We start from the raw sequence: 24,037 nt of genomic DNA, 5'->3' as shown, positions 1-24,037 counted from the left end.
TACCGTCCCTGACTGAACACTCTGATTCCTTCCGACCCTGCGAACAGAACTCTCGCCGCTCCCGTTGCGTCGTGTTGTTACGTGGGGCGGGACTTCCTGTCCACGCCCCGGAAACCAGAAGAGGATCTTGTCCGCCGGAATGAGAGGAGTTATTACCGAGACTCTACAGCGGGTCGTTGGCTGCAACTGTAGTGTAGAGTAAGGCTAGCTTCTGGTAACCGGCGAGAGGAGTGACCCTGGCGTCCTATCAGGAAGGCTGGCTGCCTTATCGGGTTTTAGGGGAGTAGAGGTGAGGGGACTGGGTAGGTTAAGTACCACCAGCCAACTGGGCCTCATGTTTGGTGCGCTGTCCTCGTTTTCACCACATCTTTTGAAAACTGAGGTTGGTTGCACTTGGAACTGTGATAGGAATCAATATGGAAGGGAGAAATACGCACTCACACAGAAAAAAAAATTAAAAAATAGTTAAAGCCGTTCGCGGTGTCGCATGCTTGTATCCTAGCTACTTTGTAGGCTGAGGCAGGAAGATCGCAAGTTGAGGTCAGCCTCAGCGAGACCCTGTCTCGAAATTTTTAAATGGGCTGGAGGTGTAGTTCAGTGGTAGATTCCTTGCCCAGCCCATGCGAGGCCTGAGTTCACTCCCTGTACCCGAAAATAATAATAATTATAACAATAATACTTTTTTAGAAAAGGAGAAAAATCAGTTTTCACATATGCAACGCGCATATGGGCCTGTAGAAACTCAGGTAGTGACTCCTGCGTGAACAACAGTACCTGTTGGACTAATTTTAAGCACTCAGATGTAAGTTGAATTTTTTTTTTTTTTTAATATTTACTTTTTAGGTGTAGATGGACACAACACAATGCGTTTATTTTTATGTGGTGCTGAGGATCAAACCGGGTTCTGCCCGTGCTAGGTGAGCACTCTACCGCTGAGCCACAATCCCAGCCCAATAGAATATCTAATGAGCCATAAATAACATTTTTTTTTTCTTTTGGTGCTGGGGATGGAACCTAGGGCCTTGCCTGTACAAGGCAAGCACTCAACCAACTGAGCTATATCCCCAGCCCCCAAGTTGAATTTTTAAGCTTCCTAAATCTGCCTGTAAGTCGGTAAGTCATTTGATATTAGAGGTGGAACAAAGCCATCTTAATTATTCCTGTTATTTCAGCTTAGAATGAAGCATAAGGAGAGGACACAGATGGAAAGTCACATTTGGTGACTGATCTGAAAGTACAATTTCTCATTTCCAATTAAGAAGCCTTTTTTTCTTCACTGTGCTCTGAATTGCTAATGTTTTGTCTTTTGGTCAGAAGTGAAAGGTGTGGAGTGAAGAGAATGGTGATATATGTTCAGATACAGTATGAATCCATCAAAGGAAATAAGTCGTATGTGTCAGGAGAACTGTCAATCATCTGTCTTTGATATTCTATAGATGCTGATAAGGCTGTGAATCTTTTTGTTATTCTATAGATGTTGATGAGGCTGTCATGTCACTTCTGTCATATCCCATTTAGCAGTATATATGTTATAACAGTGTGAAGATGGGACTTTCATTACTTGTTTCAGACTTCTGTCTAGGAAGTACTGGAGATCAACAAGATATGTGTTTGTCATAGAAGACTTAGAGCTGACTACTTGTCTGTCCTTTTGCTGTGACTATTTGCTTAAAAGAACCTGTAGAAGTTTACACAAAATTCTATGTGAATGAGACCATCTATAAAGAACTTGTAAGTTATTCGCAATCTGAGTGAGGTGTTGTAGAGTATACTACACTTAAACCTCTGCTGTCTTTTACAGTAATATGACATTTGGTCTTTGTGCAGTTCAAATGTGTTTTTGCATTATTGCTGTCTTCTTTCTCATATCAGAAATGTAAATGTGGTGCAGGAAAATGGCAAGCCTGTGGAGAAAGTAAGGGAGCGTAAGATGTCCAGAAAACAAATTGTACCTCAGCAAATATTGAAAAACTCTTAGCAAATGGAAAATCGTAACTACTAATGAACTAATTCAACTGGATGTTCATTGTGGGGGAGCCATGGCTACTTTATACAAACAAATTTCAACCTTTTTGGTCTTAAGATGCCTTTAAAAATTATTGAGGACTCCAAAGAGCTTTTGTTTTTGTTGGTTATTTCTATCCATATTTATGGTATTAGAAAGTAAAAGATGAGAAATGTTTGAAAACAAGAATATACAAACATACACTTTATTAGTCGTCAGTGATAAATGTTCTCACACATCAGATAGCCTTCAGTTAAACTGCTGTTACTCATGGAATGAGAAGGAAAAGGGCAAGTAATGTCTTAGTATTCTTATGAAAACAGTTTTGACCTAACACCTGAAGGGCTTTCAGAGGTCCTCAGAGGGACATATTTTAAGAAAACTGCTTTATGCAAATGTTTCAAAACTTTTTATATTATTTACATAAATGATTGTATTTGATTATGACATGAACAGAAGTATCATATAAAATGCAATAACAAGCAGTCTTGTGTCTCCAGAAACTGTATAATTGAAGGCACAAGGAACACAAATAGGTATACATTTTGTGTTCTTTTTTATCGTGTTGGGTTTTCTTGGAGGGTGAGAGAGGTTGAACCCAGGGCCTTGCACAAGCTAGGCAGGCACTCTACCACTCAGCTTTAACCCCAGCCTTGACTGCTTTTTTTATATGGCTTCAGACAGTGGTTGAGACCAACTCCTGGAGAATCAAGGGCTGAGAAGACCACCAGTTCATTGGCTTTGGACATGAACAAGCCACGGGCAGTTTTTATTTTTGCTCATTCCCTTGGCCAGTTAACTCTTGCTCACCTTCCTTGCCAATAACCACTAGTGTGTTACAGCCTCCCTCTTCCATGTTCTTTCTCTCTATCCAAAACTAATGATTTTTCAATGGATACGTTCTGCACGAAAACATTCACTACTAAATATAATTGTTATGTAAAATAGGGTAAATGGTATTTAAAATTTCTGAATGTTAGGCTGGAGATATAGCTCAGTGGGGGAGTACTTGCCTAACATGGGCAAGACCCTACATTTGATCCCCAGCCAAAAAACAAAACTATATATTACATAGAAATCCTGGATAAATAGTTATATATGGTTATTTTGTGGGAAAATGGCTTATGGTCCTTTGAAAAGCTGAGAAAACATATATTTCTGATTTAAAATAATGGAACACAGGATCCCACTAACTGAAAATTTTAGACATCCATCCTCCTCCCCTTTTTTTTATAGTTGTAGATGGACAGAATGCCTTTATTTTATTTTTATCCATTCCCTTTTTAGAAAGGTTGAGATTTTAATAATGATAAGTGCCCCCATTTGATTAAATTTTTTTTTGTTAGTTGTTGATGGAATTTTATTTTATTCATTTAAATAAATATATGTGGTGCTGAGACTAGAACCCAGTGCCTCACACATGCTAGGCAAGTGCTCTACCACTGAGCCACAACCCCAGCCCTTCATTTGGTTTTTTTTTTTAAAGAGAGAGAATTTTAATATTTATTTTTTTAGTTTTCAGCAGACACAACATCTTTTATTTGTTTTTTTTTTTTTTTTTGAGAGAAAGAGAGAATTTTTAATATTTATTATTTATTTTTTTTAGTTTTCGGCAAACACAACATCTTTGTTTGTCTGTGGTGCTGAGGATCGAACCCGGACGCACACATGCCAGGCCAAGGCGCTACCGCTTGAGCCACATCCCCAGCCCAACATCTTTTATTTGTATGTGGTGCTGAGGATCGAACCCGGGCCACACGCATGCCAGGCGAGCACGCTACTGCTTGAGCCACATCCCCAGCCCCCCTTCATTTGATTTTTACCCTACAAAAATATATATATAAATTTGGCCAAAGTTGTTTAGAGAAGGACTGTTAGTTAGGTACTGACAATATCTTTTTTTTTTTTTTTTTAACCCCAGTACTTAAACCCTAGGTGCTTTACCACTGAACTGCATCTCAGCTCTTATTTTTTTAATTAATATTTTTATTTTAAAAAATTAATACAGATTCTCAGAAAAGTTGCCAAGACTAGCCTGGAACTTGAATCCTCCTGGCTCAGCCTCCCAAGTTGCTGGGAATAGAGGTGTACACTACTGTATCTGGCTGCTACTGAGCTACTTTAATTGTTGCTTTGTATCATTTGTGAAGGAGTCTTTCCCATGAGTTTTAAAGATACTTGACATTTGAGAAGGAATCACCTATGATATTTATAAATACCTAAATTTGTTATTACCTCTACAGGGTATAATTTTCTCTGTAAAATTCTTAGATTCTGCATCTAGCTTAGAGTCACATAATTGTGTTGTGCTATAAATACCAGAGAAACAGTCAAACTTAGTGACCAAGTGGGCAACTTCTATGCACCAACCATCTAGGGATTATGTGCCAAATGTTTAATTCAGAACATTGAAAATACACACAGGTAGGTCTTTGGGCTATCTTAGAATAGTTAAAACTATATTAAATGTGAGTGCTCAAGTTATCTTACAGTAATGGGAAGAATGTTCTAAACTACATGCCATCTTTCCCACTACCTGGATTCTTCTATGCCCCTTCCCAGTCTTCCCAGATTCGAAGTCACCACAATGTGCAATTACCGATGGGACTTTTGTGTCTGATGTCATGGGTGTTTTGAGACAGAAGAAAGGTTGAAAATGACTGTTCCATGTTGTTAACCTCACACTCTCCACCCACGGATTTGAAGGATGCTTTGCTTTCCGTTGAAGAGGCTTTTACTTTGATCTGGAACAGGCTTTGATGTCTCTTGTCTTTTCAGGTATATGAGCTCTCTGAAAGCTGAAAGCAGTTGTTTCCATATTCTTTATCATTCAGAGATCATGGAGGCACAGCCCTTGCCTTTTGAGCTGCTTATAGTCAAGTGGAGCAGAGAAGCCAGTTTAGCCATTGCATTTTTTGTTTGTTTTTGTGGTGGTGGTGCTAGGGATTGAATCTGAGGCCTTGCACATGCTTGGCAAGTGCTATACCACTGGGCTACCTTCCCAAACCTTTTTATTTTTTAAATATTTAAATTTTAGTTGTAGGTGGACACAATACCTTAATTTTATTTTTATGTGGTGTTGCTGTTTTGAACAGCACATGAGGATCGTGCCCAGTGCCTCGTGTGCTAGACGAGTGTTCTACCACTGAGCTACAACCCCAGCCCTTCCAATCCTTTTTATTTTATTTTGATACAGGGTCTTGCTAAACTGCTGAGGCTGGCCTTGAACTTGCAATCCTTCTGCCTTACTCTCCTGAGCCACTGGAATTACAGGCATACACCATTGCAATCCAGCTCCCACTTAAGTATTCCAAAGTAGGTGAGTATGTGGTACTCAACTCAGTTTGGGAGAGAGAGGAATTAGGCAGTACTTCCCAGAGGTGATTTTTGAGTTATACAGGCAGTAAGTAGACAAGGATGGGAGTTCCATTTTGAATGCCTAGATATTTGTGACTGGTTTGTAGATTGTAAATGGTACAAAGGATTGTAATCAAGTATTTTAACAGGTTTTTCAAAGTGTTTTCCTTCTTCTGGATAATGCTTTTGTTTTTTTCCTTCTCTGTTTTACTCCTTTACCCCTTGATTAGAAGGATGTTTGGAATGTGAAAGGAAATAGAAGGGTAGGAATCTGGGTGACAGAATAATAGGTTTACCAAGAAGTAATGCAGATCCATCTCTAAAAACTGTGTTCCTGCTTTACTAAAATGCAGTTCTTTTGGTTGGTTACTTTCCTATTGAATATGTTATATTCCTGTTGCCAATCCAGACTGCTTGAATTTAAGGGCATCTCTTAAAAGATTCCCATTTTGGCTTAGGAATGAGAATGGGGGAAACAGCAAAACTAGGATCCAAGTTCATGCGCAAAAACATTTTTATTGGCTGTCTGAGTCACTGCATGTTGTTTAAATTAATTACAGGCTATTTATTTTGTACATTTCAAACCAATGAAGATTTAATTCCACCAAGATTTGAGTAAGTAAAAGTAGAATAGAAAACCCTGATTCTGGCATAGTCTGAAAAAATGAAGAAAAAGCTGTCCATCTGTGAATTAGGCTTGGTGTTTTCTGTGATTGGCAATAGCAGAAAACAAGAAGCAAATCAGCACCTGTGCAGAAATGACTCCAATAAAATCACCACTACTTCAGGAGCAGTTGCTGTGCCCAGGTCATAGTCATGTTCCTTCTAGTAGACTTCCTACTGACAGAAAAGTTGCCAACTAGCTGGGGTCTTCTTTCCAAATAGCTATTATCTTGCATTTAGATAAATTAACCATTAGTTGCAGTGACATGAGCATATGTAAAGAGCTCAGTGCTCTTAAAACTTGAAGTTGTAAATTATCTTTCATTTAATATCTTGACATATTAAAGAGCGATATTTTAAATGCTGGACTTGGTCATATTCTGGAGACTAAGAAAATAGAGTCCTTGAAGTCAAGCTGATTCTGTTTTTAGCCTCCTAAATGAAAAGGTAGATTGAACAGGTCTTGTTTGCAAAAAAAAAATTCAAGACCTACTTATCTACCAACAGCAGTTATATGTCATCAAACTATAGCACATAGAAAAAAAAATATTGGATGAGAAGAGTGGAGAAAGGCATAAGGAACACAGAATCTTAACTCTATTAATTCGTAGGAAGGTTACTAGAAATTGGAGAAGTGGTATTGGTAAGTTGAGGAGAGGATGTTTTCTCATAGTGCAGGCTTCAGAGAGTTCAGAAAGTTTTCTGGTACCTGAACCTCCTTGGATGGAGGCGAATGTGGTCTTACTTACAGAATGCCACAACACAGTGAACTGTGCTGGGGCAGTTTCCAGGGTGTGAGTTGTGTTAAGATTTATGATTTTAACAAATTTTGGAGGATGAGAAGTATTAAGAAGGTCCCACTGCCCACTCATATACTCTGTTTTATACTCCTGACCAAGTATATGCTTCAGAAATATTTTACTGGGTATGTACAGGTCATTGTGTATCATTTGAACCAGCAGGAAGTCAATTATTAAACATGTACTTTGATAAATAAAAGACAATTTAATTTTACCAGGAACCAATGTCATTTTATGTCCCAAGTTGCTAAGCAACTTTCCAATTCCATCTAGAAATGTATTTTAAATTCTGAATATTTGGATTACTAAACCCTTGGTGGTTTTCACCAGGATTCTGTAGTTGTTCATATTCTCTTTCCCCTTCATTAAACTAGGAAACCAAAGCTTATGTAACAAGAGTTATAAAGTGACACAGGTAAAGCTAAGAAAAAAAAAGATTTTAATTTTTTTTTTAAATTGCCCAATATTAGGGATTGTGATTACAGTGGTCTAATTTTTAAGAAATTTTTTTTTTTTTTTTTTTTTTAAAACAGATTTACCAGCAGGTTGCAAGTGTACATGGCCATGAGGTAAACCCTGCCCCTTGTTGAAATTTAGTTTCAGCTGATTGTTCAGTAGTATTTTAAGGAATTGAGTCTTAGGAAAAGCAAAAGTTTTGTTTGACTTTATTCTTGAATGTTTTTTTTTTCTTCTTCTAGAAGATGAAATGATACTTAAACAAAAGTTCTTTTCTTCTTCCTTTGTGTGTGTGTGTGGGGGGGGGCAGTTACTGGAACCCAGGGCCTTGGATATGATAGGCAAATGCTCTACCACTGAGCCACATACTTAGCCCTTAAATAAGTGATCTTTATGCTGAATAATTGTGATACTTGAAATTGTTCATATTTCTTGTTTAAGCGGTTTTTAAAAGTCAAAGATAATTCTAGACAGTTTTTTTCTTGATCAAATAAAATTTTATTAAAACCCCATAGGTGTCAAGTTTTTATCATTTTATCCATTCATCCATGTTCTTATTACATGTGATGTACTCTATACATAAAGCCTGTTAGAACTCTGAATTAAAATTTGCCTAATATATCATACTTCCTGTTTGGTTGTTTCTATTTTAGTAGCTGAGAACATCTTTAAAAATACATATGGGTATTTTAATTGTTTATAACTTGAACCATTTCTGAGCTTATATCTGCTGCATCTTTCTTATTTCAGAGTAGGTGGTAGAGCTTGGTAGGGCAGGTGTTTATCTACGAAGAACTGTTGCACGGTAAGTGGTTAATTCAGGAATCTGAGCTGTTCTTTATACCAGTAGGCAAAGTTCAGTAGGAGGTGAGAGGTGTTTGGTGTGTCCAGTTTTGAGTGCGCTGGCAAGTGTGAACATTTCAAAGTGAAAGGTTTTTTTCATTTACAGATCCTTAAGTGATGAGAGTTAGGCATATCTTGTGTTGTTTAGAGAGCATCTGGAGTTGTTACTTTGCAGTTTGACTCAAGCTTTGAAATGCTGTGTGTGCAGAGTTTAAGTGGCATCTAGAAACTGGAACTGAAGAACAATGTACTGACAGAGCAGGGCACCAAGGTTACTGAATGGCACCAGGACCATGAGACACGATGCCCTGGAGCCACTGGCTGCACACCACTCTTCCCACCAGTACTCAGCTCTGTCCTGTGGTGGGTGGATTTCTTTTAAAAATTGTATATTTGCTCTGTGCCACATATTGTTAAACACTCTCAGTTTGTTATTAAGTCACCCAGTCCTATGAGACAAGTATTATTTTTCCCTTTGAAGGGAAATAGAAGGTCTGGATAAGGTGACTTTTTTCCAGGTCATAAGGCGAAGTAGTAACAAAGTAGCAATCAAACCCAGGTTCCTGTTTTAAAATCTGGCTCTTTATATTACAAGACAATTCCTAGAATCAGTTGCAACTAATGTTTTCTAATTTTTTTCCCATCTATTCCCTCAGTTCTCCACTTAGGCACATGCACACAGTGAAAGCACCACGTTTGTGGTTAGTGTTTAATAGTAAGTAGTGCCCTGGTTTTCCCTGTCTTGCTACCAAGACATATATATCCTTCTGTTCCTTCTTAATATTTCCCTTCAGATTTTGCTCGTCTCCTGGCTATATGTAGGTCCTTTGCTATAGTTTTGAAAGAGCCCTGCCAGCCCTCATGTGGAGAGCAGTGAGCAGTCAAAGAGCAGTGGTTAGATGAAGAAGATATTCATTTACTCAACAAGTATTTGGTGTGCACCTGTTACATGTTAGCATTTGAGGATCAAATGATGGACAAGAAAGATCCTTTTGCATGCCTACCTTCATGGAATTACTCATTATAGGGGTAATTTCAAAGTTAGTAATGTGAGCACCACGAAGGAGAGTGCAAGGTATTAAAGCATACAGTGGTTGGAATCTCACCACAGTGCTACTGTTGGGAAACAGGGAGATTCTACTTCCAGAAAGGCACATATCTTCCCTTGCTCTCTTTGGCCAGCTTCTTGTCCTCTCAAATCTGTTCTTTATACTAATGAAATGTGATGAATATGGAGAGGCTGCTGAAACCATGGACTTTCCTTATCCTCTGCCAAGCTCCATAGGACTTAGAGATTCATTACAGTTTGCACATACACAAATTGACAAATGGTAGTTTGACTACTTGAAAGCCCTATGAGTTCATTTAGTGCAATCCATCATTTCACAGCTGGACCTGACAGTGACTACCCTAGCATCTTGCAAATAACTCTGCTCAGGACTAGAATCCAGGTCAGGTGAGAAGAGTGGCAGCACACCAGTCTGCCATATAATAACATGAGCCAAATTATGCTCAGCACATGGTGCTTGGATGCCAATTTTGGCCAGTGGAGGATGAGTGACTGAGAGGGTTAAATACAGAAGAGAGACAAGAAATGACATCAGAGGGTCTAATAGAAAGTGACATGCATTGGCATTAAAATGCCATTATGTATCTTTAGACACCCTGGCTTTTCCAAAGAAAAACAGGGATGTACAAATTGGTGAAGCTGACAATTGAATGTGTATAGATGTTGAGAAATGTCTACGTTGAAAAATGACAATTTTGAATTTTCATAGTCTAATAGAATGCCAATCTTCTTCGGGGAAACTGTTATTCGTATATCTGGAGTTGTCCTGTTGTGCAGAAATTCATACTTATGCCTGAAAGTTAAACATTGACACAACAAAGCTTCAGAAATTCTCTACGTGAAGTATTTATAAAATATCTCATTAACTTAATAGTACTTCTGTACTTTTGGTATTTTCTTTTATTAAATGACTACCAAATAGGCCATCCCCAAAGCTATACTCTTTTCAAACATATCCTAAGACACATTTTCAAACTATTGAGCAACTTGTTAACCTAAGAAACATAAAAAATCATGATTTCATACTGCATCACAGTACAGAAATAGAACACATTTGAAACATTTGGATCTCAAGGCTTAAATGTACAGATCATTTATAATAAAGACATTTGAGTGCAACCCTGTGGTCTTTCAGGTGATAAAATAGGCCTTTGGGTCTAAACTCTTTTAAGTACACAGGTACTTGAAGCATCTAGTTCTTAAAGTAAGCAGGGCATCTGCTGTCACTAGGACTATTTTTTTGGTGTTTGGTAGCACGAGCACCCTTTATCCATATTCTGTATCCTGTGTGCTTTTGGAAAACGGCTGAAACCCAAATCAACCATAGGCATGTCCTAATCCTACAACATGCAGACATCTGAAGAGGTCTGTGCACCAGCATGCCAGTTCAGACTCCTGGGATGTATGCTTAGAACATGATCTAAATGTGTCAGAGCAAGCCAGCCTGTCTCCATCCAACTCACCTTATCTTGTCTCCTTTTTTCACCTGAACAGCTACCAGAAGTTAAATGAGTCCTTTCTCTACCTTTCCTGTCACCACCAATAGAGTACAAGGCCATGAATCAAAAAACTATAGCTCACTAGCAGACCTTATCCTCATTCTCCACTCCTGCTCAAGCTGTAGGCTTTGTTTTTGCTCTCTTTTGTCATGTTCTGTCATTGCTTCTCCTGTCTTCTCATGTCCACACCTTTCGCACTACACACAGACTCCTGTTTCTTTTATACTTCTTCCATTTCACTCTGCCCCTTGTCCCCACCTCCCATAGTGGAGATTGAACCCAAGGCTTTGCACATGCTGGGCAAGTGGCTCTGCCACTGAACTACACCCCTAACCTTTTGAAATTTTGTTTTGAGACAGTCTTGCTAAATTGCTCAGGTAGGCCCGGAACTCATGATCCTCCTGTCTCAGCCTTCCCGGTAGTTGAGATTACAGGTGTGTTTGCCACCAAACCCAGCTGACCTTGTTCTTACCTTTCTGAAACGAGACTTTGAATTTTATTCTTACTTTAGGCAGAATCCCCATATCTGGCTTAGTACATAGTAATTCTTGCCTCCCGGTTGTGGTTTAGATAGGAGATGTCCCCCAAAAGCTCATGTGTAATACAATGCAAGAAAGTATAGAAGTAAAATTATTTATTTATGAGAGCTTAGACCTAATCAGTGCATTCATCTCCTGCTAGGGATTAACTGGGTGGTCACTGTAAGCAGGTAGGAGGTGGCGGCATTGGGGGCTTAATTTTGCGGTATCTATTTTGTTCCTGGAGAGCACAACTCTCTCTGCTTCCTGATGACCATGTCCTGAGTTGCCTTCCTTCACCACACACTTCCACCTTGATGGTGCCTTGTTTTGGGCCCAGAGCAATGGAGAGTTGGCTGTCTAGGACAGACCTCTGAAACCATAAGTCCCAAATAAACTTTTCCTCTTCTAAAATTGTTCTTGTCAGGTCTTTTGGTCATGGGCAAAAGAGCTGACAAAAACATGCCCCAAACTTGTTCTGAAGTTCAGTAGAGTCCAGTATAATCTAAATCTCTTATGGGGGAAAGCTAGCCTTGCCATTTATGCTTGGGCATGACAATAAGGTTTTAAATAACCATGATAGAGAGTAGCAGAGAACACTGGATGAACATTAGGATTCATCAAGCCAAGGCGGGTCCAAGGCTCCATATTATAAGAGGTGCTGGGAAAGCAATGTGGGGTTTTGTTGTGGGGTTTTTTTGTGTGTGTGCGTGTGTATGTGTGTGTGTGTGTTCAATTTTTGAAGTAACGAAGGTTGTAACATAACCCTTTAAGACTAAAGTTTTGTCTATTGGCCTGCATTCTTTCAGAGTTTTCTTCCAGCAACACTGAACTATTCCACATGTAAAGACAGCTCAGCTGCAGAAGCTGTAGTCACTAAGCCTCTTACATTTACTTAAAAAGATGGAATTGGGGCTTCAAATCAGACTGCAGCCACTTAACACTGATGCTGAACATAAATGAAAAAGCAATCACTTAGTTGGTTAAGAATTCAGTTGGTGAAGCCAGACTGCCTGGGTTTGAATTCAAGCTCAATCTATTGGGTAGACTTATCTAACACCTATGAGGTGCAGCCTTATTTTTAAAATGGGGTAACAAAATTGTGAAAAGTAAAGATAATGCATGTAAGAGGATAGAACAGTATTGGCACCTAAATGAGTTCTCTATGAATTTTATTTATGTTATTTTTGGAGAAAAGTTGCTTGCTATCCTCTCATTTGGACTTAAGAAAAGTGGATGACAACAACTCCCAGGTGGGAATATTTTATAAAACATAATGTGGGCCTTAATTATTGTTAGTGAAAACCTCTCACCGAAATTCAACTTTTAATCTCCAGTATTCAGCTTTTACTTTACCTTGATGATGCAAATGTGTGCCTCATGCACCAGGAGTAGCAGTTTGCTCCCAGGTCTTCCTGCTTAGGGACATCTTCAAAAGCCACACCCACTGTGTAGTCCAAACACTCATCCACCTCCACCTCCCAGTAGTGGCGCCCTCGGACTGGAATTAGATTTCCCATGACAGCAACACACCTGGTTTTAGAAAGTGGAAGCATGTCTGATTTGAGGGTGTCCCAAGCCTGACTGTGCAGATGAGTGACACCATCTGCTGGTGTCAGTAAGCAGGTAGTCTGTGAATGTGGACGTAGGTGCTTGACACATCACTTGTAAAGCTGTGAAAGCTCAGTGGCTGATGCTAAAGGTTCTAAGAGAAACATACACTGTTTGATGATGGGAGAGGAGAAGACAACCCACAGAATAGGTTCTGCTTGCTCTTAAAATTGGGGTTTTTCTAGTAATAAAGGTTAGATTCATTTGCTCACTTAAAAAAGGGTTTAAAACTCAAGAGAGGGCTGGGGATGTGGCTCAAGCGGTAGCGCGCTCGCCTGGCATGCGTGCAGCCCGGGTTCAATCCTCAGCACCATATACAAAGATGTTGTGTCTGCTGAAAACTAAAAATAAATATTAAAAATTTAAAAAAAAAAACTCAAGAGAATGCAGCCAAGGGAATGATACGCTTGAAGTTCATTGGCCAGCACTTGCTTATGGTACCAAACAAACATGAAGGGGGTCTGAGGTAATCCTATGTTATGGATGACTCCAGGGAGAAGATAAGAATTCAGAGGCTGCCCCAAGAATTGCAACATAGCAAGCATCCCTCACAAATCCTCAAACTCTACCTCCAAAGTTCCACTGAGATTTATACTGACAAAGGTCAGAGTTATGATATGTTCTATAAAAAGTCAGATCACATCATTATTTCCAAAGGAAAATCTGAGTTAGATCTGGGCCCAGACAGGCCTCTCTCCCAAGTCCAACAACCTCAGCAACAAATGTCTACTGAACAATGGCTTACTGGATCCTTGATACACTCCTACAAGGTGGATAAGGTAACCTTCAACTTAATTGTGTTTGGTTCTCGGGATCAAATCCAGGGTCTTGTACATGCTAGGCAAGCTCTCTGCCACTGACCTACATTCCCAAACTTTTTCATGTTAGTTTGAGACAAGGTCCCACTATGTTGCTCTTGCACAACCTGACAGCCTAACTCACATCTCTTGGTGCCATGATCTCAGCCCAGGCCTCAACTGCCCATATCATCTCCTCATCTTCATCCCACCAGGCTCCTACCTTGAACTTGGGATCTTCCTGCCTTAGCCTTCCAAGTTGCTGTTATAGGCATGTGCCACCAACACCGGCTTGAGAGGCCATGTTTAACGGAAACTGAATTAACCTTTGAATTTAACCAGTCTGTATTCTTATTCTCCTGTTGCTTTAATGTTTCTATCTCTATTTGCCCTTTTTATGCATCTTTGGGAAGGAGGATGGTATAAATAAGTAACTTCAACATCGAGTACTAAGCTCTGGATGTAGCTAGAGAACTAGATAGCCAACCAGCGTCTTTGGTGAAACCCGTCATTCAGGTCACATACAAGCTCAATGATGAGCTTTAGGGCAGGCCATTCCATCACCCAATATCCTATAGGAGTTTTGGTACCACAGTGTAGGAGGAAGCACACTGGACTAATTAGTAGGAGACAATAGTGGTGTTTGTGCTCTTGCACAGTCTAACAGCCTAACTCACATCTCTTGGTGTCATGATCTCAGCCCAGGCCTCAACTGCCCGTATCATCTCCTCATCTCCCTCCACCAGGCTCCTACCTCTTCACTCATTTCTTTTCCTCTTTCTAGGCTGCATCTGTTTAACATAATCCAGTTCTCCCTGAATAACAGTGTCATTAGGGAATTTCAGTCAATAAAGTACCTGGTAAACTGGGTCTTGCTGGGTAGCAGCTCTCTTGTAAGGATTTTCCTTTCACTTCGCACCACTGTAAACCCATCTTTAGAAATGGTCAACCAGGAATGGCAGGTGTTCTTGTTCAGGTGAAAGTAGCTTCCTGTGGAAGAAGGGAATACCTGGACCCAGATGATTCCCCTCCTGGCGCCTCCCCCACCCCCCCATCCCCTGAAGCCAGTCATTTTACTCCACAGCATGGTAGGATTAGCTTCATGTGGGATCCGCTTAAGCCTGCTCTTTGCAGTTATAGCCATCCTATGAGTTCAGGATGACATTTACCGTGTATGGGGTAGTTCTTGCGTGCTTAGCACAGCCCTAAGCAATTTGCAAGACTCACTTCTTTCAGTCCTCATGATTACTCTTAGAAACAGGTGTTACTAGTTCTATTTTGTAGATGAAGATACTGAGGCACAGGTGGTTAGGAAATCAGCTGGCACATGATAGACCACAGATTTGAACCCCATACTTGATTCTAGAGGCTGTGCTCTTAATTTGTAAGCTGTAAACGCCTGCACTTGGATAAGAATTTCCAGCTTTTTTACCAAGAGAAACAGAAATTGAAGGAATGACCCCCCTTTGCCATTCCAGAGAGTGAACCTAGGGGTGCTTTACCACTGAGCTACATCCCCCTAGCCCTTTTTAAATTTTATTTTGAGACAGGGTCCCACTAAGTTGCAGAAGTTGGCCTCAAATTTGCAATCTTATTGCCTCAGCCTCTATGTAGTTAGAGGTGTGTGCTACGTGCCAAGCCTTGAGGCAATTTATAATGATCCACTTGACAAAGGTTAGCAAAATCAAAGTTTCACTTTGCAATTAGGGCAGGAGATCATTCATCCCCAAGTCATGATGAAAAGAAAGCTCATCAAAAAGTGGTTCAAAATAGATCTAATTAAAAATTATCAGTATTAAAAACCCCCATTATTTTAGGAACATAGCAACTCATTTGCCATTACTGTCCCTTAGTCAAGCTTTTCTAAGGTCCCATTTTGTCATTTCTAATTGTCTCAGATGAGTTCAAGCATCACCACCAAACTGTTCACGATTATTTCCCACAATCTGATGCTATTGGGAACTTCATTTACTATCTGAGCTGACTGGTGGGGGAGCCGTGTTTCTACCTCACAACTAACAATGTGTGGCCCTTATTGGCTGATTTCTGGTCCCAAACATACATATGAACATTTATGTATGAATGTCTATATATATATATATACATATATATATATAAATGTATACAAATGTATGTATATGTGTTTTTTGCTGATTCATATTCATTTTTTAAAATATTTTTTTGTTGTAGATGGACACTATATCTTTATTTGAATGTGTTTCTGAGGATTGAACCCAGTGCCTCACCCGTGCTAGGCAAGTGCTCTACCACTGAGCCACAACCCCAGCCCTGATTCATATTTATTTTAGTTTTCCATTAATAGTGTGCATGCTATGGGGCTGGGGATGTGGCTCAAGCGGTAGCATGCTTGCCTGGCATGCGTGCGGCCTGGGTTCGATCCTCAGCACCACATACAAAAACAAAGATGTTGTGTCCGCCAAGAACTAAAAAAAAATAAATATTAAAAAAACTCTCTCTCTCTCTTTAAAAAAAATAGTGTGCATGCTAAAAAATTATTTAAACAAATCAGAGATTACTGAATAATTGAGCTGGCTGTACTTTTGCTCTCCATTCTCTTATTGAAACAGAATTTGGTATTTCAAAATACCAGATTGGCTCAAGAATTTGAAGCACTAGGCAACTGAAGGAAGGCCCAGCACTAGATGAAAGAAAAACCCAAATCCTAATGCTAGCAGTAATCTTTTCCAGCTCTGTGTCCTTAGGTGGCCCTTGAACTTGTTTTTCCCATCTGTGTGGAAGGAATATAAATGGGGGTTAATTGCAAGACCTCTCCTCCTAGCATTGGTAATGAGGACAAAATAACACAATGTGTCTCAGTGAAATATCCTAGTTAAGGAAATGTCCCTGACCCGGAGCCAGGCTCCCTGCTTCTGCTGCTTACCTGTAAATCACTCACTCAGCTGGCTTGGCTGGTTTTGCTCTAAGGTGTGGGGAGACCCGCCTGGCTTCTGTGTACCTTGGCAAATCTCAGAGAGCAGAGCCAGGATAATAGGAGATGTGTGGGTATTTCTAGTGAGGTCTCTGCTAACTCAAGACTTGGATGTGAGATGTGACGGTTCTCTGATAGAATAATGGCAAATGAGAAGGAATATGAGTATCCCCTAGGGCCAAAGAGAAGGCTGGACAACTGACTTTTAAGTTGGTCTTGAGCTAGGGAGATGGCTTGGACCCAAAGCAGGAACAGGGAGGTAAGCAGAGGCCAGTAACTTTTGGTAATTCCATAAAGACCTGGTCTCAAGGGAGTTATTCAATTTGTATAAGATATATGATGTGCTTGAGCCACCCAGATCCAGTGGGACAAGCCTCTAGTCCAACTTGGGCCTGAAAAAAAAGCCTTGAGTTCTGGGCTGGGATTGTGGCTCAGTTGCAGAGTACTTGCCTAGCATAAGTGAGGCACTGGGTTCGATCCTCAGCAAAGAAAACAAATAAAATAAAGGCATGCTGTCCATCTACAACTACCAAAAAAAAAAGGGAAAACCCTGAGTTCTAATGCTCACTCGGCCACAAAATAGTGTCTTGGGCCTTCAGTCTTTCATCTGTTAAATGAGAATAGAGGGCTTTGATTGCCCATGAGCTCCTTCCAGGCCTGACTTGCCATGTGTTCATATCTACCTATATTCATCTGTATTTTTTTTAAGTCATAGCAGCACTGAGTGTGCCAAGAAGTGGCCACCTTGGGTCACAGAGTGTGTGGGCCAGGGCACAGACCTGTGGTGTGGACTGTAGCAGGCTCACTCCTGGCGCTGGGACCCCCAACATTGAGGGCTCTCACGTAGATGATATAGCACTGCCTGGGCTGTAGCTGTATCAGGGACTCACAGGTTGGGATGCCCACAACAGACCTGGGCAAAGAAGCAGAGATGCAGTCAGCATGAGGTCAGGGCATCCAGGCCCAAGTGCCACATGTCCCTTTCAAAACAGGGATTTTAAAAACACTCACTCTTGTTTTCACCATCTTTTGACCTGCAGCAGTATAAAGTATTGGCTCCTCCTCAGTTGCCCTTAGAAAACCTGTGGTCCACTTTCTTACTTGTGTTTGTTGCTGTTTCCCTTCCAAACTCCTTACCCAAGTCTCCCAGGCACCCAGCACCAGGCTTGGTAAATGCAGCATCATGGATCATTCATGTAGTAAAATCCAGCATATCTCCATCTGGCTATTAGGATCATGACCTCTCTGAGGGCAGTGACTGAGTACTATTAACTGCAGTACCATGCTGGGCCCAAAGAAAGTTCTCAGTATGTGTCTATGAACAAATGACTGATCAGAACCAAAGGGTCCACTGAAGTCCACCTTGATACCCACGCTCTTGGAGGAAAGCTGCCCATTGGGAATAATCCAATTCATTACTATTGTATTATTCAATAATATAAGCTCACAATTGCCACTGTCTGTATTCCTGTGGTTTTAACCCCATTTCAGGCCAGTGGGCAAGAGAAATCTTCAGAGTTATGCTCATCTACAGATATAACACTCTAATCCATACAGGGCCAGGATGTTCACACCATCTTGGAGAATGCAGCTTCAGGCCAAAGAGGCACTTTTGCTTATTCTTTCAGTAGATATTAACTAAGCACCTTAGGTTCTAGATACTGTATAGGGAAGCCTGGGGGAAAACCAAATGCAATGCCTGCCTTCCTAGAGCTTGCAGTCTAGGTGGGAAGAAAGGTGTTCCTCAAGCAATTACTATGGTAACCTTGACAAGTCCACAGTGTGCTGTAGAGTATCTGGGGGAGGAAGTTGAGTTCCAAAGAATGACTAGGAAATAACTGGAGAAAAGGGGGGATAGAAAAGTCTTCTACATGGAAGGCAAAGCATATGGAAAGATCACATGGCATGGAGGAGCAAGGAAAGTAAGAGGAACTAAAATATGACCTATGTGACTAGAGCTGAAGAGGGAGAAGGAGCCAGTGTGGGATGAGCTGGAGAGGCAAAAGGGTCCAAAGCCTGTGAAGGAGTTTTGCCTTTCCTTCCACAATGGGAGGTCAAAGCTGTATTTGTACTGGGAGAGTAAACACCACCCAGATCACTCAGGCCACTGACAAGCCCTCTGAGTGCCCCATCATTAAAGGTTTGTCCCAGGTGTCTGGTGCTCTGAAGGTATCAGCACAAACTGCAAAGGAAAACTTAAACCACTAGAGTGACCAGAAGCAGTGGACACTTCTACCACCCTGCCTGATTTCTGAGTATCTATAGGAGTAGAAAACCAAGGTTAGCCTTAATGGGGCTATGGACACAGACTTCACCTGGAAGAGCTAGATGGTATAAATGGTCAGGTTCCAAGGCCAGCATTTAGCACAGAAGAATCTGCTTCCCTTACAGCTGACTCCAAACTCCTTCACCATTTCTCCAGGTCCAGCTCCATGCACCCCTATGCTTCACAACAGGCTGTCCTGCATGCAGTGGCTGGTGCTGTCCTGCCTAGTGGGTTTGTTCCCTTTCTACAAGGTTCTGGACTCCTGGTAGCAAGACAATGGAACATCTATGTTTCCTCTGCTATACACAGCTGACTTATCAGATCTGTAGACCCCGATGGTCATGGAGTCCAGGCCTCATCTACTTGCGAATGATTTTGCTCTGAAAAGCTGGGTGAACATGAGCCTCCAGACAACCCTCTACAATAGACAATATTCTTTGTATATTGAACTGCAATACCTGGTCTTTCCTCATTCCCCTCTCACTCTCCTCCCTGAATTCCAGACAGATGGCTTCTTAGTTCCTCTAGCATTTCCAGCTCACTCCTGCCCTGGGGCCTGTGTCAGGTAGCTCCTGTCCAAGGATGGAGAAGCCAGGTGTCAACTACTCTCCAGCTCAGTCCCTCCCATCTGTCCTGCTCTCAGTTTAAATGTCTACTCTATCCAAAGGTGGTTTCCATATCCACCTCCATTATCTAATTAATTACATTTCATTTTTCTTCCTAGCATTTGAGTGCTTCAGAGCACTGAGTATTTTACACATGGGTGTTTTCAAGGTATTGTTTGTTTCTTCAGTTTGACTAACATAAGGGCAGGGAGTGGTCTTTCTAGATTCCCAGTGGCTCCCCTCCCCAGGACCTGGTACCACCTAGGCTCTCCATATTTGTTGAATGAATGAATGGGAAACCATACTGGGAATGGGAGGGGGGAGTAAACATGAGATTTATCCATTTATTTACTTACTTGGTCATCATTCACTTTCAATAATAGTATTTCAGCTACTTCTCATGAAAACCAAGCAATCTAAAATTAAGATTCCTATGTGTCACAAATTCTGAACTTCTCTCCAGACTCTACACACTTTCTAAGTAGCCCACCAAATGCCCTCATAACTCACTCAGTTACTCCCAAGGCTTCTGGTGTTTCTGCTTGGGTCAGCTCCACTGTGTATGAGTCCACAGGATTCAGATTCCCAGACTCCCAGCAAATGAATGCAGCCTCTTCACAGCTCCTTATCTCTTTGCTTTTTATAATGGGAGGAGATGGGGCTAAATGTAGGAGAAAAAAGAGATGAAAAACCATTATGTTCATTTCTAGTCATTTTGTTCAGAGCCGTGGACAAATATCTTAACCACCCTCTTCCTCCCACAGAAAAGATACAATGCAGTAAAAAGTACCAAGAAGGGGTTGGGTATGTAGCTCAGTGGTAGAGCACTTGCCTAGCATGCATGAGACCCTGGGATCCATCCTCAGCAACACACACACACACTCACACACACAGCACCAGGGAATCCCTGTTGATATTCTTGGAGCAGAGGATATCTCAATGCTCAAATGTCAGTGTGGCCAAAAGTATAACATTTTTTGAGATCAGCCATAAGAAAATGTATCTGCTGTATCAGGCACATAGATTTGGTGTATTAAATAAAACCACACACACATAAAAATCACACAGCCCTTTCTGTCATTTCAAATGAAATCAAGAGCCCTATTACCTATAGAAACCTGTACCCTGGTGTACCCTGCTATAGAAAATAAGTGGTCCTCATTACCTGTCATGTATACTGCACGCTCGCTGGAAGGACTGGGGCCAGCTCTGTTCTGAGCAATGACCCAAAATTCATACTGGGTATTTGGTTCAAGGTTTGCCACTGAGCAATATGTTTCTTTGACGGTCACTGTAAACTCTGCGGGGGGAAAAAGAATTCAACCTTTAATAGGCCAAGTGGCTCCAAGTTCATTGTGCTGAATTCCACTGTAGTAGATTATAAAACTGGCTGCAAATTACACCCATCCTTATATAGATGGCTCTCTGCAATGTGACTTTGTTGTTCCTCCTTTTAAGAGGTTCTTTCTTGCTATTATTTAAAACTGGACTTACCTATTTGACTTGCTTCTGGGACTTGCTTTCGATGATAAGGCAATGACAAATATGATATAAACAGAGGCTTGGGAAGTGCCAGTGCACAGGGGCTGCTAGGAATGCTTCCACTACATGGGAACAAGTCCAAGCCCGTCTCTTGGAGGTTGTGAGACAACATGGAACAGCCCTAGCACCCAAGCCATTGCAGCCATCCCAGCTGAGGCACTAGATTAGTGAGGTCACCCTAGACAATCCAGTCCTACTCAAGGTGGCTCAGACCAGAGTTGTCCAGTCAACCCATAGAGTTATAGGAAATCATAAATGTTTTTTTATTTGAAGCCACTAGGTTGCAGGGTAGGGGGGTGTATTATTATGTAGCAAAAATGAAATGATAACAACTCCATTCCTCCTCAGAAACCTGCAAGGCAGTGATCAAATCCACCATTTGATACCAGTTTTTTTATGACAGCAGGGTCCATTTAAAAGACCTTCAAAAAATTTCCACAACATAGCCCCCACACAATGGCCTCTGCATGTCGGCAGAAGGTGCTAGCATGGTTAGTTTGTAGCAAAAGCTGTGATTATTTAGGTTTGACTTCCTTTTTTTTCTTTTTTTTTTTTTTGTTGGGGGGGGTGGTACAAGAGATTGAACTCAGGGATACTCGACCACTGAGCCATATCCCTAGCCCTATTTTGTATTTTATTAGAGACAGGGTCTCACTGAGTAGCTTATCACCTTGCTAAATTGCTGAGGCTGGCTTTGAACTTGTGATCCTCCCTCTGCCTCCAGAGCTGGTGGGATTACAGGTGTGCAGGTTTGACTTCTTGATCCCCATCCCCCCTTTTCCTTTCCCTTAAAGTTCTCTTGTTTATATAATCCACCCTCCTCCTCTCTCATCATCACATAAACTTACTCTTTTCTCAAGCATTTCACTTCCTTCCTGGTCCCTGGATAGAAATATCATCCTCACCTTCTGGAATTCAGAGCTCTCCACTTGCATGGCCTGGTATAGTAGGCAGGGAGCCTTCAGACCTGTTCTCACCCTGGTTCTGCCAAACTCCCTGGGTCCACACAAACAGCTCATTTCTCTCTAGGTCTCAGCATCCTCATACACAAAACGGAGATCCTAAATTTTCTTCTAGCAATCTCATTAGAACCCCAGGTGCACAGGACAGGTCCTATTGGGCCAGACCTGATCCTCTGATTCCTTCAGATACTTAGTGGGGTCTTTTGGGCAGTCTGATTCTTCTTTTTGCTATGGTTTAGATAAGTGTCCCTTGAACGCCCGTGTGTTGAAGGCTTGGTCCCTAGCCCATGGAGCTATTGAGAGGTGGTAGAACCTTTAGTAGGTAGTGCCTAGTGGAAGGAAGTTAGGTCATTGAGGGTGTGCCCTTGAAGGGGATATTGGGACCACAACTCCTTCCTGTCTCTCTGGGCTCCCTAGCTACCATGAGGTGAGGACAAGGTGAGGACTGCTACCATAATAAACTACCACCATAGGATCAAAAGCAATGGAACCAAGTGACCATGGACTGAAACTTCAAAAATCCTGAGCCAAATAAACCTTTCCTCCTTTAAAGTTGATTTACTTCAGGCATTTTTGTTACAGTTATGGAAATTTGACTAATACTGCTAAACAGGAGAATAGTTTATAAATTATTGAGGGATAGACTACTCCAGCCCTAAACCCATACCAGCCATTTCCCTGGGTAAAAGATGGACCAAGAGCTGCCAGCAGGGGAGGTAGGTGGCCATTCCCAGGAGCTGTCTCAATCTGAGGTGTAGATCTGACAGCAGCATTCCTTATAGTTTGTAGAAATTCCCTCACTCTACATGAAATCTGCAAATGGATCCTCCAGTTTCTCCTGTAGCACAGGATTACTATGGGAAGAGCCAGTCTTAACTTTTACCTGCCAGGACATGCTAGAATTCAGCCCAGCTGGTTATCCTTAACAAGGGGCATCACTAGCCTTTCCTGCACCCAAAGCGGACACAGATTGATCCCAAGGACAACTCTGACCCCATGGCTTTATGGTCTTCTTTAGTCAGGCCCCAGCTTGCCTTTCTAGCCCTTTCTGCCATACTCTGGGCATTCCCAGATGCTCCACATTCAGACTCCTCTCTTCTTCACCATCCCAGCTGCCAAGAAGGCAGTGTCTGGTCCTCTGAGGGGCCTGAACCATTCCCATGGATGTGAGCATATTCCTGGTAGAGCCTCACCTGCTTGGTCCTTTCCAAGTGAGCTGTCTTGCACTGGCCGGTAGGATAGCTGATAGCTCTCCACAGTGTCATCAGAGTATAAGCTCCAGCACACCCGGACCGAGGAACCTGTAGCTGAGTTGGGGGCCTGTGGATTTATCACTGGAGCAGAAGGAGCTAGAAAAGAAAAAAATAGAACAACAGCAACAAATGAGGAAGCTTAGGTGGTATGAGATGGCCCCTTTTATAGGATCATTGATTAGCAATCCCCCAATGAATCATGGTCTTTGGGAGCCCAAAGTGGAAAAGAATGGAGACACAATGCCTTCCAGCCATGAGCCTGCAAGAACAACCAGGGTACCCATTTTGGATAAATGCAGATAAGTTTGGGGGGCAGGGGTCAGTGATAGGGTCTCAGGTTGGGGTACAGTTTGCATATCCTCAGGTTGTGGGTCCTCTAGCTCTTCCATGGCATCTGAAAAGACAGGACAGCCAGCCCTGGAGTGAACAGAGAGAAAGACTTTAGCTGAGTTGCTCTGCTTTTCCTGAGGTAGGGGTCCAATGGCCATTTCCCATATGGCAATCAGAGAAGATTGGGGTGGCTATATTGTACTTTTCAGAATAAATTTCTTCAGAGTCTTCTTCTCTGTATGTTAATCCTTCTTCCACCTCCATCCCAACATACAACACAAATGAGAAGAAAACCAAGTAATGCTTTTTCTCTGCTCTTCTTCCATGCCAGCACCTCCCTTTACCCCAGTCTTTTAAGAATGCCCTTAGTTTCAAAATTGAAAATTGAAATTGAACAATGTGGATAAGGGTACAGTTATCTTTTTTAAAAAATATATTTTAATTGTTAATAGACATATATATATATATATATATATATATATATATATATATATATATATATATTTGTGTT

The 24,037-nt window shown here is 41.4% G+C and overlaps 1 protein-coding gene, 1 long non-coding RNA gene and 1 other non-coding gene across 4 annotated transcripts in view; 2 read left to right on the top strand and 1 right to left on the bottom strand.

Moving 5' to 3' along the window:
• The first annotated feature begins 88 nt into the window (after positions 1–88).
• Positions 89–7,793, top strand: LOC125612477. Its single transcript, XR_007342816.1, has 3 exons — positions 89–802; positions 5,202–5,324; positions 7,359–7,793. It is a non-coding gene; the product is annotated as an uncharacterized LOC125612477 (long non-coding RNA).
• On the top strand, positions 6,406–6,534 carry LOC125612542. The gene has a single exon (XR_007342963.1). It is a non-coding gene; the product is annotated as a small Cajal body-specific RNA 15 (non-coding RNA).
• Fsd2 (fibronectin type III and SPRY domain containing 2) overlaps positions 7,423–24,037 on the bottom strand; it is a 43,736-nt gene continuing 27,121 nt past the window's right edge. For both annotated transcript variants that reach the window (XM_015493016.2, XM_048790181.1), the window contains exons 7-13: positions 23,137–23,292; positions 20,605–20,739; positions 19,950–20,100; positions 17,348–17,481; positions 14,476–14,608; positions 12,567–12,743; positions 7,423–9,986 (exon numbers count right to left, since the gene is read on the bottom strand). In XM_015493016.2, the coding sequence (XP_015348502.1) occupies positions 9,734–9,986; positions 12,567–12,743; positions 14,476–14,608; positions 17,348–17,481; positions 19,950–20,100; positions 20,605–20,739; positions 23,137–23,292 (1,139 nt within the window). In that variant the 3' untranslated portion in view covers positions 7,423–9,733. The remainder of the gene's footprint in view (positions 9,987–12,566; positions 12,744–14,475; positions 14,609–17,347; positions 17,482–19,949; positions 20,101–20,604; positions 20,740–23,136; positions 23,293–24,037) is intronic.

Source organism: Marmota marmota, unplaced genomic scaffold (genome assembly GCF_001458135.2).
Source record: "Marmota marmota marmota unplaced genomic scaffold, marMar, whole genome shotgun sequence".
Lineage (NCBI taxonomy): Eukaryota > Metazoa > Chordata > Mammalia > Rodentia > Sciuridae > Marmota > Marmota marmota.
This window is presented reverse-complemented; position numbering and strand designations above follow the sequence as displayed.